The sequence below is a fragment of the Chanodichthys erythropterus genome, chromosome 9, assembly GCF_024489055.1.
Source record: "Chanodichthys erythropterus isolate Z2021 chromosome 9, ASM2448905v1, whole genome shotgun sequence".
NCBI lineage: Eukaryota > Metazoa > Chordata > Actinopteri > Cypriniformes > Xenocyprididae > Chanodichthys > Chanodichthys erythropterus.
This window is the reverse complement of record NC_090229.1, coordinates 18,484,721-18,497,838: the sequence shown is the minus strand read 5'-3', so window position 1 is coordinate 18,497,838 and position 13,118 is coordinate 18,484,721. Positions and strand designations below refer to the sequence as shown.

Here is a 13,118-nt window from a genome sequence, read left to right as displayed (position 1 = left end):
AGGGGTGTCCAGTCTTGCTCCTGGAGGGCCATTGTCCTGCAGAGTTTAGCTCTAACCCTAATTAAACACAACTGAACCAGCTAATCAAGGTTTTTAGGCATACAGGAAACTTCCAGGCAGGTGTGTTGTGGTAAGCTGGAGCTAAACTCTGCAGGACAGTGGCCCTTCAGGACTGAGTTTGGACACCCCTGGTCTAAACGGACCGAACTAAGAGAGAAAACGCATCAGGTTCCAAAACAAATGCTTCAAATGAGCCAGGTGTGAAAATGCCCTTAATCCCCCAAGAATGTATACACCTGTCCATGTCGATGCAGTTCATGTGTTTATTTTTCAAGATTTGATCCATAGGATTAGGCAATTATGCTGGTTTTTGAAAGACCTTAAAACACACCTGCAGTCGTGTTTGAATGAATTCACCTCTTGTTCTCTGTCATTCTTTCTCATTCACATTTTCTTTTGGTGTTAATTTCACACCTGAGGCAAGGCCATTTGTGACCCCAGAACCTGTGCGTCTCAGGAGGGGTGTTGAATTCTCCAGAGTTCAGGTCAGAATATGACGGTTCCAGCAATATTGAAGTCTTTCTCTGTGAAGTGAGCGACATCCATTGTTCTAGTTCCTTCCTGTTGCCTCTGTAGAACGTACATCAGAGGAACCATTCATGACATGAAGGTGACCCAGTTTGTGGTAAACCAGAGTGGAGACTTTTCTGATTGAAAGCTGACGTCTGAGGTTGTTTCATCCCCAAAACATGTTGGTGTTCCCAGAGCCTCAAAATCAGGAACATGCTAAGCTTGTTTGGGATGTAATCAACCTGGTCCCAATAATCATGTTGAAGTAAAGCTCAGGCTTGCTTGAAGCTGCAATTAATAAGGAATAATATAAACAATCCCCCAAAACAAGATCAGATGTACATTTGGGCCCAGGAAAAAAGAAATCCATTGCTTTCTAATGAATGCTTCTAGACATTTCCCTCCTTCTCAGCCTTTTTCACTGGCAGGGTGGTCTGCCCTTAGAAAAAAATCATGGTTATTTTCAACTTTAATACAATTACAACGGTTTGAAAATATTCAACGTATGTCTGTCTCGTGAATTGAAAACCATTGTTAAATTGGATTAGAGCTTATAAGTTGTTACAGATTGCTTTACACAGCCCTTCCCCCAGAGCTGGAGTAGGTTAATGAGAAAAAGACATTTTTTTTGCTTTAGTTACCAGGCATGATAGATGTTTCTGTTTTTTTTTTTTTTTAAGTTTTAGTGGTTTTGAGGGGAACAAAACAGTCAAAAAGAGTTGAATTGGTTGCAGATTTGTTTTATTTTTTGTTGTTTTATGCTTGCTTATGCTGCGTGAAATTGAGACCATTCTCACATATGTTCGGAGTGTGGAAAAATTGTGAAGAGCCTAAGTCTTGTTGCCACACGCTAGGTGGGAGAGGACTTGGTTTAAAACCTGCTAGTGTAACTTCTTAAGAAAAACATTGGTAATCACTAACATATGATTCTGACTTCATTTTTCTTTGTCCATGTCCAGGGTTTTTCATGGGTCAAAAATGGTCTTTGGTGGTGGCGGATGAACAAGACCATCCACACACACAGTACAAAGTACCCTACCCATGTGAACTGCAAGCCCAGTACTGACTACAAATCCATAATAAATGAAAAGAAACAGTTTGTAATATTAGCTCATTATGAAATATTCATGAAATGATAAATAATCACTGTCAGGACATATCATAAAACAAAGTGCTTAGAACTATGTTATATTTAAAAATCTGTAAATATATAGAGTCACTGAGTGACTGATTTGAAAAGTTAGTAATAAAATGAAAGGCAAAATAACACATCCTCTCCACCAATAAGCTGGTGTTGTGGGCGTTCTGGCGCAATATGGCTGTCATCGCATCATCTAGGTGGATGCTGCACATTGGTGGTGGTTAAGGAGATTCCCCCTTCCATATGTACAGTTCTTTGAGTACCCAGAAAAGCATTATATAAATGTAAGGAATTATTATTATTACTCATTTCATAGGAAAAGTGACAAATCTATTATTTTACACTCCAAGACTTTGTGCACATATCATTTGAAATACAGTAGCAGATTGGTTTGTTCTGCCCTTTGCTATGGTTATCACTGTCTGTCGGATTCAACTGTGCATTTAATTATGGTTTTCAATCCATAAACTTTGCAATGTGTAGTCAGCAGCATGAAAAATAGATATTATAGCTGTAATAAAGTTCAGGGAGGAAGGAGGCGGGAACAGGCGGACATTCAACATAACTTTAATAATAAAATAAACATAAAGTACAAAACAAAAGTAAAGTGGCAGCCCCTCACGGACACCTACCGCATATTAACATAATAAAACAACAACATAAAGTCCAGGTCTGGTCTTCTGTCATCCTTCATTGTCGTCACTTCTTTTATCCTTCCAGAGCTCCTCTGTGGGACTCGAGACCGGTGTGGCACGCAGGTGACACTCATTAACACTCGCAACACCGTCCTCGCTCCATTCCCACGGCTCTCACAATAACCTATACAGAAAGCGAGCACTGAAACTGTCAATTATAACTCGAGGTACGCAAAGCTGCACTCTTGCAAAAACTCACATTATAATCAATGAAGCTGTCTACGCTTTGTAATAAATCTCTTATTGATATTGTGTTTGTACTTCGTTGGTTATAATGAAAGAATTCACGAGTGTGCAGAACTCTGAACAAAAACTCTGCAGTGTTGAGCTTTTTCTGACTAACTTAAATTATGCATCTAATTGGCCATTGTGTTCACACACTCAACAGATATGTCTGTGATTGGCTACAAAGCTCAATGCTGCAAAAAACATAAATAATCATTGACGCTCTTCACAGAGTGCTTACACAAACACTGAGCATTTCAAAACAGCAGGCTATCAGTGGGTATCGTACTTCAGAACGACGGGTATTGTCTCATTTAATGATGTAATATCCTTTATACTCTAGCTATGTTGTGTATTTGAACTTTAAAAACTCAAAACGTACACTATCCCTGGAGTTTTTTATGCCAAGGACCCTCAAATATTATGCAAGGGACCCCCTTCTTAATATATAATGGTAGCTATATATTTTCTTGTATAGACACCCGTTTGTGATACTATAAAGACATTTTATCTGACTTTTATATTGTCATTAAACTAAAGCAAATTATGTTGCCAGCTTAACTGAGAATAACATTTATTAATATTTTTTTCTCATAAAATTATTTGCAGATTTGTTTTCCTTCTTTTAAAAACAGTGCTAACCATAGAATTAAATGATCACAAATTTGCATCTTTTATGGTCCGTTGACCATAAAATGTTTCTCAGCTAGTTAAATTTAGTTAAAGTGTTGTCTTCTTTATTGTTAGCTACCATGTCCATTTTAATCGCACATACATTTGAAGGTAACAATATTGCTTCTTTTTTGATTCTGCCAAAGTAATGCAACATCACATGTCAATTGACTGTGCCTTTGTAATGCACAAGCAAAAAGCTGGCCTTCAGAATATCTTCTCTGGCAGAAAAAGTCAGTTAAATATGGTTGAATTTACCTTCATTACTTAAAAGTATGATAGTTGACAATAAATGAACCCTCCTTCCTGCTTCAACATCTCAGAAGAGCTTCAGAATCACGCAACCTGCCGTCCGAAACACATCACACCAGTAGTTGATTTGCTTGATTACGTTAAGAGGAATTGACAGATTACCTGTCTGAGACTGCATTACTACTACCTGGTTCAGAGTAACTGTGAAGTCCTTGTGAACCGTGTTGCCTGCTTCTCTAGAGTGCTTGATCCTGGAAATGGAGAAGTCTTCTATTTTCAGAGGTCAGGTAGAGAGCGCGTGAAGAATCGACAGCTTTGAGAGGCGGACTTGGACGGTGTTCAGCAGGACGCTTTGAAAGGCTGCTTTTGTAGCTGTGAGGGCTCGCTGTTCCTGTGTGGAGCTTAGGTGTGCCACACAACGACTCCACTGCCCCATTGCAATAAAGAAGCCAAGGCGCTTACACACACGTGTGCGCACGTAAACGCACTTGCGCACACACTCATAATTCATAAGCCTGGATTTGAAGGCTGTGAAGAAGACTGCAGGTGTTAAAGGGTGTACTAAAAGGCATTTTGAAGTCAAGTTAACAGGACAGATGGGAGCCTGTACATGTGTTAGCTTTTCCTTTCATCGAGGCTGGAGGATATGATTGATTACAGTGAGACTGTGCTTGACCCTGTGTGACGGCAGTGAAAGTTATGATTGTTTGTCACTGAAGAATGCAAAGTGACTTTTTTATCATGCTTCTCTGATTCTTGTGGGTTTTCCAACTGCTTGTTGATGTAATAAGTTTATAAACAAGTAAATAAATGACTAAATTGAAGTATTAAACATATAAATCCATGTCACATTTGAGTTGTCAGCTTGATGAATTGAATGTGATGAGCTAAAAAAGACTGTACTGCGAAATAATGGAGAGAAAACACTTCACTGGTTACATTCAAAAACAAACATACTGTACAACCAGTGTCATAAACGAATGACTCAGAGTCAGCGTTTTTAATTCATTTAATCAGTTTGATTGATATTTCACTGAATTAACTAAATCTGTCCGAATTAGCATCTGACTCTAATGCTGCCTTCATGTGCTCTCGGAATTATTGTATACAAGTTTCCTAGGTAAAAATGTAACATGAACGCCCTCCAGTTTCGCAACTTGAATGTGATGAGCTCGTAATCACGACTTCAGATTTCTGATAGCACATGAAGGCTGCATAACTCCACATTACATTGTAATGTTTGACCTAAAATACATTTAAATTTTAATAAAGAAAATCTTAATATTGTACTGAATTGTATTATGAGTATTTAAATGAATTATAACTTAAGTACAACATTCATATGCAATTATTTAATTAATTTCATAATTAAAACAAATTAAAAAAACATACTAATTTACTAATAAATTAGGACCAATTGTGGGGGTTCGATCATTTGGGGATGGACGGAAATGTGTAAAAAAAACAACAACAAAAAAGCAGTGTAACATTACGTTTATATAGTTTCTGACGCATTGAGCTGTGAAATGTTTTTCATGCTCCTAGACTTATAAATAAAAGTACTAAAAGGATGTAGAGCCTCATCTGAAAATCATCTTTTCCATCATTTTTTATCTTTATTTCCTAGTGGGTGGCAGGGTGAATCAGGAACTCAAGTACACACGGCAGAAGATCGGAGAGGAGGCCATGTTTAGTCCTCAGCTCATGATACAGACGCCACGACAGGAAGGTGCTAACATTCTGACCGTAGAGGCGCTGAAGCAGCACCTCGACTCTGCCATAAAGGCCAGCAGAGTGCACGTTTACATGTACAACAGGTAATGGTACAACAGCCTCTGTACAGTTATTTTTTATTGGGTAGTTTACGCACAATATGTCCATGGACTTTTTTATTCAGATTCTAGGTAAAAAAAAAATTGTGTGTATATTTTCCAATGTGTATAAAGTCTTATAATCGATCACCATTTCTTTCAAATTTTCTTTTTACTTTCATTCATAATTGTTAAAAAAAAATTGCAGTATATCTAATTTCCACTGTTGAATTTTCAGGCAATGGACATTGGAACATTTATGCTACAAATCAGGAGAACTTATTACAGAAACCAATTTTGTGGACCAGGTAAGGAAGAATGCTTACAATATCTTTTTAAAATGACATTTTAGTAGAAATATTTGAACTTCAGAGGAGGACCTAAAGGCTTGTGACAGTAATAGCACATCTACCTTTTCAGATTATAGAGAAACTGCACCCATGTCTGATCATCACTCCTCTGGACTGCTTCTGGGAAGGTGCTAAGCTACATTCAGGAACGGTCTACCTCCCGTAAGTTACACACACCTTTCTGTATTTGCTTGGAGCTTGTAATATTTGAGTCTGTCCCATCTGACTCTTGAAATCAAGTTGATTTGCCAAAAAGGCCATTTTCATACAGTAAACACTTCACTGACATATCCTTCCTGTGAATAGAGCCATGTTAAAAACCAATAAACAAGCAAACTAAATTTAAAGGAAAAGGTTTTCCAGTCCTATCAAGAGAGGTGTTTAAAAGTGGATTTTGATAAATTACCTCTTTACGGTTAATTTATTTATAAATTAAACCTAAACAGGACGTTTAATGAGAGTAGTCATTTTCACTCTTTGTATGGTGAAATTGAATAATCAGAGAAGCTCAACAAGTCAGATATCACATAAATTATCACGATACTGGAATTTGCTTTGAGCACTGTTGAGTGGATTCGTTAAACACCTCTGATTGGCCATTGTGTTCACGCACTCAACATATATGTCTGTGATTGACTACAATGATCAACGCACAGGAGCATTTGAAAGTGTTTGAAAGCATTTTGAAAGCAGGAACCGGAGTATTGAAGTCAGTACTTTTGACAATACTAAGTTAAATGCAATAATTCATAGAAACGTAAATGCAAACACCAGCGGAAAACTAATGCACAGACCATAGAAACATCAAAAACTATTTGCAATATGCTTTTAAGATTAAGTCCATGAAGTGCAGGAAAGATTTTTTTTGTTTTTGAATCAAGTTCTGTGATTGTATTTCCAGTTTGATTCAGTTTGAGAATTATATAATCTATATTTTTGCATGAAATAGAATAGTACATAGTGATGTTGCATAAAGAATATAAAAAAAAAAATGATTAAATTAATCACTATATTTTTAATCGCATGACAGCCCTAAGTGGTGCTTCACAGACTCTAGTGGTGTTTTCTAAAGTACTTCATTGTGATGTTGAACCGCTCGAGGCCTCACGCTTCTGCTGCTAATGGCTTCTTGCAACAGTTACACTCAGTAGACAACCACCAAGTCTGCAAAAGTTTTTCTACCCTCCTCCCTCTTTCCCTCCATCATGGATGTAAATAAGGATTTTACTGTGTTCTGGTTGGGGGACTTGGAATAATGACTCAAGCCTGGTTAGGCACATACAATGTGGTCTGAACCACTGCAGGCCTGCCAGAAGAGAAAGACAGAGGGGCGAGCAGAAGGAAACACATACAGAAAAAAGGAAAGAATGAAAGCAAGAGGGAGAAATGAGAGAAAGATGGTGCAGGGACAGAAAGGCGGAGCTGGTTTGACAGAGGGAGGCTTAGAGAATCAGTCAGCGGAGCGGTGGAAGTGGATGGGTGATGGAAAGTGGGAGGGTGAACTCGGTCCGAGGAAGGCCGTCTGAGGATAGAGTCAAACGTACGGGCGGGACGGGAGACCGGGTGAAGACACAGCAAGAGAAGGAGGGTCTTGAAAAAATCAACTGAGACGAAATGGCAAGCAAAGTATGGGAGGTTTGTGAAACTGCTGCGTTGGGCTGTTAGTTGTGGGGAGATGCCAGGCCCTGAGCGGGATCACCCGGCACGGCAGTATAATTAGAGGGGATAAAGATCAGATGAGCGGATTGATTCCATTTTCTCAAAGCTGTTATTATGGAGGCAGGCTGAAATCCAATCCCAACTACATTTGTGCTGCCACCACTGTGACGTGCAGCGTCCATCAATCCCTAAGCTTTCGGAATTCCATCCAGTCATCCTTCTTCCGCTCCCCATAGTTATGCCATACCATTTTAAGCACGTCCAACATCACATAAGCAGGGTTAAAAGATTGGGGTCAGTAAGATTTTATTTATTTTTTATTTTTTTGAAAGAAATTAATACTTTACTCTCACTTTTTGGTCAGTTTAATGAATGAGTTCTTGTTAAATAAAGACATTAATTAGCAACTGTCTATGGGAGTTAGGCCGTGTGCCAACTAAAGCGTTTTTAGCCAGCTGAAAACGCTAGGCGCTGTGCTGAAAATGCCTAGCTGTGAGCGCTTGAGAGTGCTTCGGCAGCGCAGCATTTTTTTTCAGTTGAGATGCTTTGTTGCTATGATACGAAACATCCACGGCACTGTAACATGTAACTGATTTCACAGAAAATTTGTTTCAGTCTAAAAATGATGACACAATGTAGTAGAGTACTTGCTGTGTACGTTCAGAGACCAGCAATATTAATTTCTCATCCATTTTGTTCCTTTCTCTGCTTGTTGATGATGTTGTACAGCAAGAATGTTGTGACACTTGGTCGGTGTTGTATTTGTCCCGCCCCTCCTCAAATCTGATTGGACGGCTGGCTAAAAAGTGACAGTGATGAGCACAGCGTTTTACTCAAAGTTGAACACTCTTCAACTTGAGGTGACCGGTACAAAACGCAGAGCGTTCAGCGCTTCAGCATTAAAAAGAAGAACAGCGCTCATTAAGCTCCTGGCATTTAAAAAACGCGGCACTCCAAAGTACGCTAGCCGCTGGAAAAAAACACTTTAGTGGACACACAGCCTTACTGTGTCTATAACCCCGCCTTCTATTCAATTCCGTTGCACTTCATCTAATGCACTTTAAGGCTGTAATGTGAGAGTGCCATAATATGAGTGTGAATGCTCCCTTAGGTCCACATCAATAAAATGTTTTCTTTTTTTTTTCACACAGTGGCAAACCCCCAGTGCAGTGGACCAACTTTGATCCGATGGGATTCATTGCTGAGCTGAAGATGCTGAAGTATTCGGTGGACATCTGGGAGGAGATGCTGGTCAAAGCAGATGTGGGCCATGGCTACATGGACCGCCCCTGCCTGAATCCCTCAGACCCTGACTGTCCATTGTCCGCTCCCAACAAGAACATGACACGGGTGAGTTCAGAGCAGTAGCTGAAAATCAATGTTGGATGTCTGTTTTCTGTTTTCCCAGTCATAGGCTACAGCTAAAGATTCGTAATTAAAGCAAAGTTGTTTTGCATCTTGAGCGTGTCTCTGATTTATTATCTGTCATCATCTTAAGCCTTTTGACGTGGCTCGTGTTCTGACTGGTGGCTGCTATGGGCTTTCCAAAAAGTACATGCACTGGCAGGAGGAGCTTATCGTAGGTGGGACCAAGAAGAATGACAGCGGCAAACTTCTGAGGTAAGAGAACACTTTGGGCTTTAAACACTGATGGCATTTAGAGGAATGGATTTTTTTTAATGTATTTTAATTGTAAAGGGGAGAAACGATTGTGAAAACCATAGAGGTGTGCAGAAGGAAAAAAGAAAGTTTGAAAAGTGTGTCTTTAAATTTAGCAGACCAATTTTGGGACTTACATAGCAGTGGAAAAAAGATCACTTTGTCTTTCCCTCTCTCTTACACACTCACATGTACAGTGTGAGGTTTGTTTTTTGTTTCTTGGCAGATTGTAATCATTAGTAAACTGCATATTAGTATTCATTCCCACAGACTGAAGGAAGCCCACACCTTTTACTCCTTGAGCGAAACGTGTTTTTCCCCCCTCCAGACCTCTTTAGGCCTGAGTGGGGACAGAATTCGGCATCCACATTATGAAAAAACGTTGTCGTAAGTCCCAGAAAAGTTAATTCACAACAGTGGTGGTGGCGGAAAATATTCTCAAGTGGCTCTGGAATCGTCCACTACGATTTCTAGGAATCTTTTCACTCCATTGTGGTTTGCTGAAAAGAGAAAGTCGAGGGTTTTTTCTTTCAAGAAGTGTTCATTGAACAATAGCATGTTGACAGTCCACTTGAGGGAGTCTGTACTCTACAGTTGGAGAAGTCTGAGCTCGTCTGTGGAGCAAAGTGACAGACCACTTTATTTCAGCATGTTAGTGCTTCTTTTTAAGTTTTTTTTATCCTTAAGAAGTGACAGACAAGGTCAAGTATATGTTTGCTCTGCTATAGGATTTTTTTCCCTTCAAGAAATTGAGATTAACAGCATGCTAAATAACGTTAAAGTCAACATTTTTTTTATTATTAAAACATTTATAATAACAAAAATCTAAAATAACCTCACAAATTAGAATTTTTGATAATTGCTTTCCAACAGTATGAATTGGATTGTTTAGAGTTGGACATTATAAACTGTGGTTCACTGAGTGGGTGAGTCATTCGAGTTGATTCAGTTCATGATTCAGACCAATGAGATTCTCCAATCATTCAACTGTTTGGAAAGAAAAACACTTATCATGTGATTTGTTTGGAAATTGGGCCCACACGTTGCACCAAGGATAATGCACTACAAAGTTGTGTGCTGAATGTTTAGTGACACCACAATTTTTTAGTAATTAAACACTTGGTCAGTTTATACCTTACATTCAGCTTAACATTTTGTTCTCTCCACTCTTCCTCAAAGTGCACAGGCTCTTCAGACCATGTTCCAACTCATGACCCCAAAGCAGATGTACGAGCACTTGAAGGGCTACGACGAAGTCTCGCACATCAACTGGAACGAGGACAAAGCAGCTGCCATATTAGAGGCCTGGCAGAGGAGATACTCTGAGGTACGTGCACATCTCTTACTGCAGATCATCTCACAGAACGGATGTAAAGATGCTCTATTGATGTCCAGACTGCAGTCTTACTTCAGTGGAGACATTTACAGTGATTGTTTCTTCTGTAGTATTTTTAGTGATTCATTCTTTCATCAGGTTTTACTTTGCCTAAAACTGGATCTTGTTGTGAACCGTTTAGGGGGCCCGTGGCGATTCATTCCTCCAGTCCAACTTTGTGTTTCCTGGAACATACTCTCACATACATGCACTCATGCAGTGTGAAGGCATTCATCTTTAGTCATAAGTAATGCATACATTCCAAAGGCGCTGTGTCTCTTGAGGTTAGGACCCAGCTGTGTTTAAGTGCAGTCCTTCAAAGGCATACACTTCCTTTTTTTCCTTCTTCATACTTTAAACGCTCAGGTTAAGTGTGAACTTGGAAATACGGGGCACATCTGTAAGGTCAGGACAGGTCACGATGGGACACTGTAGAATTGTGCACACTAAACTCTTCACATATATTTGATGAGTTATGTTATGACATTGAAAACATCTTCTAGAACAGGGGTATTCAATTAAAGTTCCAAGAGGTCCGGTCTCTATGTTTCTTTCCCATTGGAGGTCCGGACAGTTATTTTGGAACATTTATATAATTCCATTGGGGTAGCCATAGTACTTTGTAAAAGAAAAAAATAAACATTCAAAATAGTCATCAAAGATGAGAATCTTGGGCCCTGAGAGCCAAAGCAGTGATGTATAAGAAATTTTTACCAATATTTACCAAAAAAGTAAATATTTCTCCCAACTGGATATGAATATAAAAAGGTAAGAGGCTTTTTTATCAGGCTATTATTATTATTATTTTACATTTAGACACCTACACAGTGTTGGGTAATTTACTCTAAAAAAGTTATTAATTACTAGCTACTAATTACATCTTCAACAGTGTAATTAGACTACTGTACTAATTACTCTCTCTAAAAAGTATTGGATTACTTATTAATAATTACTTTCTAAATCCCATATCAACCTCGACCAGTTGAACAATACAAGGACAGACACAAAGCTGCACATTCTTTCAAATGAACAATATACAATTGCATTAATTATTCTTGAACTGACCAAAGTGTGTAAAGGGAGAAGGTTACATTAAAAACATACATTTTAACATTAAAAAATTGATGTTCAATCCACTTTTGCCTTATATAGAATTGTTGTATAGTCTAAACATACTGAGGGTACAGAGTTTACCTCTGAAGAAAATTATGGAACATTTTTATATTTGGAAAAGTATGGACCATTTTTATATTTTGCTCAAAGTAATAAACTACTAAAAACAAACAATTTACATAATCTAATAATCAAAACTCTCATCATGAGCACAAAACAGTGTTAACTAGTAATTTCAAATTTTTTTTGTCTTCCCTTGCCATCTCTAAATAATTAAAACATTGTTTATTATGAAATGCTCTTAATATGCTGATTAATAATGCTAAATGTATGGAAGGAAAAAACAAAACGTCTAAAGGTTCCACAGGTTAACTTGTCACAAAACTGGTTTAGTTAAACAGTCTAAGTTATCTGTATGACAAACAAAAATAATTGTATTTACTGCATTCTCGTTTTCTGGAGCGTTTTAGCAAAAGTGGAAATTTTGCTGTTCACAATGTTTCTGCTGCTATTGTTCAAATAAGTCCCTTATTATTGATGTGCCAATAAACTGTGTATGTGCGCTCTTGATGCACTGATTGCACATTGAATTTATGCACAGACACATTTCAGTACATTCACATTGATCCCACACGAACCATGTGGTTCTGTTCAGTATCGCAACTTGACATGTCTAAAATGAAAACGCTTATAAATATATTAAACAAGATAAATAATGTATGCTTTATTCCACAATAAGTATACGATTAATCATGATTAATCACTCTTTTTGTGCGATTAATCACGATTAGTCGCATACTTATCGTATAAATTAAGCGTCATAAAATTTTAATCTATTGACAGCCCTTGTTTATAATAAATTCACATTAACAACTTGTAATTGTTAACTTGTTACTTGTCTAACATGTTATATGTACTTAAGACTAACATTATGCAACATTAAATGCTGTCAAAGTATTCATTTTAAGTTCATGATATCTAATGCATTAACTAATGTTTACAAATCATTATAGCATGCTTTAATAAGAGATTTGTTCATTTAATATGGAATGACTGCATTACAACAGCCAGTTTTTGCTAGTGTGGGTGTCCATTGCAGAATAAACCCCTCTTGGTACGGTGGCCCCAGCACTTGTGTGTCTGTGTGTGTGTGTGTTTTAGCATGTGTGTGGTATCTGTGTGTGTGTTTGACACGACTGTCTGGAACACATTAACCCGCTCAGCGCACAATCTCTTTCACAGCTGCCGTCCCATTGGTGGCTTGTGTGTGACATCATCTGGACTCTGTTTTGTCAGCCCTGACCTTCGCTTGGCATAGGGTTTCCTTTTAGTGCGTGTGTGTACAGAGCTGAACATGTGTGCGTTTGTGGATATGAGTGTGTGTGGTTTAGGGGGTGGGGCTGTGATATTCATTTCTTGGATAATTGTGCTGTTGAAACATTTGTGGGACTGTGATTTCCATGTTATTTAATTAGCTTCATTTGCCAGAGGGACAAGATAAAACAAAGAATGAAAGATGAGCAGTGAGAAAATGATAGAGATGGTGAAATTGAATTGAAGGTTAACAACATTAAATAGATTTTTTTTTTCTTCCTT

General features: G+C 38.2%; 1 protein-coding gene across 3 annotated transcripts in view; it reads left to right on the top strand.

The window, feature by feature from the left end:
- Positions 1-13,118, top strand: part of ptch1 (patched 1) — a 69,993-nt gene that overhangs the window by 16,589 nt on the left and 40,286 nt on the right. For all 3 annotated transcript variants that reach the window (XM_067394899.1, XM_067394898.1, XM_067394900.1), the window contains exons 3-8: positions 5,183-5,372; positions 5,605-5,674; positions 5,787-5,878; positions 8,527-8,725; positions 8,874-8,995; positions 10,214-10,361. In XM_067394899.1, coding sequence (XP_067251000.1) covers positions 5,183-5,372; positions 5,605-5,674; positions 5,787-5,878; positions 8,527-8,725; positions 8,874-8,995; positions 10,214-10,361 — 821 coding nt within the window. The remainder of the gene's footprint in view (positions 1-5,182; positions 5,373-5,604; positions 5,675-5,786; positions 5,879-8,526; positions 8,726-8,873; positions 8,996-10,213; positions 10,362-13,118) is intronic.